At 52.2% G+C, this 5,743-nt stretch overlaps 1 protein-coding gene across 3 annotated transcripts in view; it reads right to left on the bottom strand.

The window, feature by feature from the left end:
- Positions 1–5,743, bottom strand: part of Rfx2 (regulatory factor X2) — a 55,783-nt gene that overhangs the window by 26,629 nt on the left and 23,411 nt on the right. For all 3 annotated transcript variants that reach the window (XM_021149747.1, XM_021149744.1, XM_021149746.2), the window contains exons 3-5: positions 3,413–3,502; positions 2,378–2,448; positions 1,334–1,595 (exon numbers count right to left, since the gene is read on the bottom strand). In XM_021149747.1, the coding sequence (XP_021005406.1) occupies positions 1,334–1,595; positions 2,378–2,448; positions 3,413–3,502 (423 nt within the window). The remainder of the gene's footprint in view (positions 1–1,333; positions 1,596–2,377; positions 2,449–3,412; positions 3,503–5,743) is intronic.

A 5,743-nucleotide genomic window follows, 5' to 3' on the forward strand; every position in this document is an offset into this window, starting at 1 on the left:
AAAAAAAAAAAACAAAAACAAATACGGAAAAACCATTCTGTACACTGACAGGGTCAAGAGAGACCCTGTAATTTAAATAATTAAAAAAGAAAGCTCAGACTCAGGAAATGTTAACAAATTGTGCATCTGATGGGGACTTGTTTCCAGGACATGGGAATTTCTCCACACCCAGCTGGACAACGCCAGCCTGGCTGAGCAGAAAGCAGACAGCTAAAGTAACATTCAACACAGAGCAAGCTAGTGAGCTCCTACTTGTCCACTGCTCCCAGCTAGAGAGGAAACACCAATTACCACCACGGAGATTCCATGGCACACCTAAAGGATGGGGATGTGAAAAAGTGTCGACAACTCCAAGTGCTGACAAGGAAGTGTCTCTTATGCCCTGACAAGGTGGCTCAGTGGACTTCCAGGGAATAGGGAATGATGGAGACTGTGCAGGGAGCCAGCAACCCCACTCAGAGGGGTCTACCCCAGAGAAGGGCAACCGTACACCCATGGCTTGGCCTGACTTCTTCACCAGGCTCCCAAGCCAGGGGCTTTCCACTTGGCCTCCAGCTGGGGATACAAGGAAGAATTGGGGCTTACACCACTACCCACTAAAGGCGACTTGAAGGCCACATGCTGAGGGCAAGAAACAGCCACTGTGACTCCATCTCTGATAGCCCACAGGTGTCAAGCATGACGACAGAGAACAGACCCCTTGATGCCAGCACTGCAGGAAAGGGGGCTTTGTTTTGTTATGTTTCGTTTGGGTGAGGAATGTGCCACAGGAATGCAGGAACTTACACACACACAAGTCCTTCAGGGCTCTGCACCAAAGAACCATGTGACTTCATGTTAATTTACAAAGTGATAAAATAAACATTGAAACATGAGACATAGCTGGGTACTTGGGAGATTGAGGATTGTGGGATTGAGGTCAACTTTTGGGCCAGACTGGGCTACACAGCAAGACTCTGACTCAACTCCCCTTTCCCCACAAAAACTCCAAAGTCCAAACCACAACTATATTTAAGGTAGGTGAACAGTGAGCTATGACAGGAGGCTGTGTCCCCACAGGGTGTATCCTCCATCTGGAGGTGGCTCTGGGAGGCTGACAGTGAGGATAGTAATGACCAGGACAGCAGCAGGACCACCAGAAGAGGACACTCTGCTCCCAACATCTTACAGGGCCCAATCCTAAAGGCCTTTGTCTTTTCTTACTGGCACAGCTGCCTCTTTCCCTCAGCAGCTGGCAGAACATGGACCTGGTCCTTCCTACTCACCTACCTGAGTGCTGGGTGCTGCTGAGGTTAGCAGGGCTACCCGCTGGCCACAGGGCTTTTGTACATACCGTGGCAGGTGAGGATCGTGCAGTGTGGGCCAGAGAGTGTCTTGTGCCGTCCATGCCCCCATGGATGAGGTAGGCTCCTGCGCCAGACACAATGGGGGTCCCTGAGACGTCCATGGTGATGCCCACCATGCCGTGGGAGGGAACTGCAGGTGGGGATGAGGCTGCCACCGTCACCTGAGTGCCACCTGGAGTCTCAAAGTAAGATGCTGCGCTGCTAGGGGCGTAAAGCTGAGGGTCTGGGTTGTAGGCGTAGGCAGCTCGGCTGTGGGAGAGAAAGCGTCACCATTTTATAACTAATCATGCTACGGAGAGATCTAAAGGAGATGATGGGCTTTAACAGAGCCCTCTGCTCTGCACCCACGTGGTAGCTCACAACTGCCTGTCACTCCGGCTCCTGGGGACCCAACACCCTCTGCTGGCTCCAGTGGGTACTGCACTCACAAGCACTTGTGTACACTAACACATGTACACACGTGAGCACTCACATATGTCCATTCACACATCTGCACTACACACAAATTAACACAAACAAAAGATACAAGAAAATTCTAGAAAGTTCCAGAATATCTTAAAAACTGGAAAATAAGTTTTGTCAACAGTTCAGGAAACTCAAAGGTCTGGATGGACCCAAGTTTTATCACTCTCAGGGGCCTATGACTTGGTTTGATATATTTTTTTAAAGATTTATTTATTTATATATGTAAGTACATTGTAACTGTCTTCAGACACTCCAGAAGAGGGAGTCAGATCTCCTTACAGATGGTTGTGAGCCACCATGTGGTTGCTGGGATTTGAACTCCGGACCTTCGGAAGAGCAATTGGGTGCTCTTATCCACTGAGCCATCTCACCAGCTCCGGTTTGATATTTTTATTGAGTATTCTAGAGGCCAAGAACACAAAAGCCGTGGCCCTGACCCGGGACCTCTGAGGTTGGGGGTGAGAGAGAATGACTGTGGGGAGCTCAACCTCTTTCACACCAGTCCCACAGGGAGCACTGGAATTGTGAGTCTGTGGGGTATCAGGGCTCTCACAGAGCACACGTACATGGCTCCGTTGGCGTAGACAGCGTCCCCACCCTCCACGTACTGCACCTGCGCGGGGTACACGTGCTGCACCTGCAATGAGAAGTGAGTGTGGGTCACACAGGGGACTGGGCTAGAAACAGAGGTAAGCCTGGGGGGGGGGGAGGACACCAGCACCCATGACAACGTCCCTTTCCCTCTTCTCCCTCCCCCCACTCCGAGGGGCAGCACAGCCCTGGGCCTGTGTTGTACAAAGAATGTCCAGCATGTTGTGGCACCGACTTCAGCCTCTCCCTGGCCAGGCTGTGGGGAAGCAGCTCTGTGATCTTGAGCTGGGATCCCAAACTATAGTAGCCTTCCCACAGCTTGGGTGTTCTGTGCTCTGCGTGGAGTCCCCAGGGAGAGGACCAGAGGGAAGCCTGAGCCCAGCAGGAGACAGGAGCTCAGTGGGAGGCCTGAGGCCCCAGATTAAGAGGACAGTTCCAGACCACAGCCAGAGTGGGTAAAACTTCTGGCTCCCACGCTAGTCTTTGTTTGCCCTCCTCCTACAGAGCCAATGGCCAGGTCCTGGGAACCCCTTGATGCCCCTGGTGCTTTCTGGAAACCCTGCAAACCTTCTCCACTCCCCAACACAGTCACTCACTATCACCCATTAGGTGCCAGGCAGTTCCTTCAGAAGGGAAGGGTGGCCATACCTTTATGTCAATAAAGTTTTATTGGCACCCTGCCCCTCCCATACATCACTATGGCTGTTTGGCTGTTATAGTCACATTCTTGGCCTTTTCTAGGAAAGACCACCTGAGAGGCCTGCCCCATCCTTACAGAGCAGCCTCTCTGGACAGCTGCAGCAGGCACTGTGCCACTGAGAACAAAAGAGAAGCCACCGTCCTTGGCTTGTTGCACTTGCCTGTGATAAGTCAATTTTTTCTTTTACCAGAGCTTCTGGAACTTTCCCGTGACTGTAGACACTGTGACAACAGCAGAACGACTCACAGGCAGGAGGCTGCACACAACTGCAGAGAGCTCACAAGTCTCCGTGCTCATGGGGTGTCCTTACCTGTGGTGGCACTGGCTGGACTCTGGGGAGGGTGAGTGTCTGCATCGGGGTACCCTTGGGAGTGGAGCCTGCAGCTTGGACCAGCACCCTCTGCAACAGACAATAGGAGTGTCAGACCCACTGGAGTTCAGCACCAGGGAAGACCCCTTCAGAACCATGACCTGGCTGGCTGTCCCACTCTGCTGGCTATGGCAGCATGCTGGGACCCATGGAGATGCAGACACAGGGCAGGGGCAGGGGCAGGGGCAGGGGCAGGGGCAGGGGCAGGGGCAGAAGTGGCATGTGCAGATACACACAGAGACAACACATATGGATGGACAGGCAGGCAGGCAGACACACACACACACACACACAAACACACACACATGAGCACACATACAAGAGCGCACACACGTGCACACTAGAAATACCCAGTTGGGAATATGAAGTTCAAGCCCAGGAGCTAAGGTCAGAAGTGGGTTCTCCATGACAGGGTTCCCTGGCGCAACCCTGACCCTCACTGGTCTGAGTCACATCTTGGCTGTTTGGATGAAGGAAGCAGACCAGACTAATTTGAAGAGAGGGGACACTGGGGACTGTGGTCACCCACTTTCTAAGTGCTGAGAGGACCTGTGAGGACACAGCTCTCTCTAGTGTCCTAGAATGGAACTGCAAGTCCAGTACAGTCCTGACCAAGACAGAGCCTGGCCCTGTGGGTGAGGGGGCCCTAGTTACCACAAGGATCCAAACAGATGAGTGTAAACACACATGGTGTCTGTCCTTAGGCAGGAATGTCAGTTAACCATGAACAGGTGCAGGGCTCTGACTCCCACCACAGCATCAAGGGACCTTGAGGATCAATGGACATGGGGCTCAGATGTCACAGTGAATCCAGAGACAGGAAGTCGACTCAAGGTAGGGAAGGGATCAGCAACTGCTGATAGGGATGGGCCTCTGATAGAATGTTGTGGAACTAGAGAGGCAGGATGGCTTAATACAATAAGAACCATTTTACTTTCACGAGGTTCACTTTATATTGCGCCAATCCCATCTCAGTTAAAGGGTAATCAGGAAGGGCTATGCGCACATGGCTCTGGGAAAGAGTCCTTGCTGCATAGCATGAAGATGTGAGCTCGAATCCCAGCACCCACACAGAAAGCCAGGTGTGGCTACAAGCTCCTATGATCCCAGTGTACAGGAGGCGGGGACAACAGGACCTCTGAGGCTTGCTGGCCACCAGCCCAGCTATAGTCAAAGCTGCCGCTTCAGGACAATAAGGTGGAGAGGGACAGAGGCCTCCATGCCCTTCACCTGGCATTTGTGTCCACACCCAGCACATCCCCTCCACTATTGTGGCACACACCTCCAATACCAGCACTCGGGAAGCCGAGGCAGGAGAGTAGGTTGAGAACTTGAAGAAAGAGTGCATTACAGAGTGAGGGCTATAGCTTGCAGGGCATTTTCAGCATTGCAGAAACTGCTCTCAGGCACCATCAGCCGTGGTCTCAAACAACAAGAGCAAAACAAAAACAAAAACACACATACACATCCCCTGAAACACTAGGGGTTGGGTTGGATGTGATGATAAATAGCTGTAATCCCAGGATTCAGGGTGGAAGAAGGGGTGAGGCTGAGGCAGGAGGATTGTTGACAGTTCCAGGTCAGCCTTGGGTTACATAGTGAGACCTTGTTTCAACAGATCACCAGAACAAAAGCAGAGGCACAGAGTTTGCTAACACTGAGAAGTGTGATGGGGCAGCTAGATCTGAGCAGTGGAGGGTCACATCATCAGAAAGCATGTAAGGAGCTGGAGGGGTGTGGACGAGGTGAGCAGCTTTGTGATGGAGCCCTTTTCTGGCACATGTAAAGGTACTGGGTTCATCACCAGCATTTCAGGAGAAACAAAGGGCAGCATCTGAAGGTATCTGCCTATTGATTGTTAATTTCCCCTCCTTTGGCTCCCTGAAAAAATAAGTTAGTATGTGTCCTGTGCCTGTGTCCCTGACCTTTCAGTTTGCCTGGCATGCCCATGTGTCCTGCCCCACACTTTACTCTGAAGGCTGGTGTGCTCATGGCTACAGAAAACAGTGGTGGACAACATCCCTCAAGAATGAATCTGGGCTGGGTGGGAAGCACACTCAAGACCCCGGGCTCCATTTCTAATATGAGGGAGGAGGGAGAAGGAGATGGAGGAGGAGATGGAGGAGAAGATGGGGAGGGGATAGAGGAGAAGGAGGAGGAGGGGGAAATGGAGGAGATGGGGGAGGAGGAGATGGAGGAGGAAGATATGGAGGAGGGGGAAATGGAGGAGGAGGAGGAGGAGATGGAGGAGGAAGATATGGAGGAGGGGGA

The sequence above is a fragment of the Mus caroli genome, chromosome 17 (assembly GCF_900094665.2).
Source record: "Mus caroli chromosome 17, CAROLI_EIJ_v1.1, whole genome shotgun sequence".
NCBI classification, from domain to species: domain Eukaryota; kingdom Metazoa; phylum Chordata; class Mammalia; order Rodentia; family Muridae; genus Mus; species Mus caroli.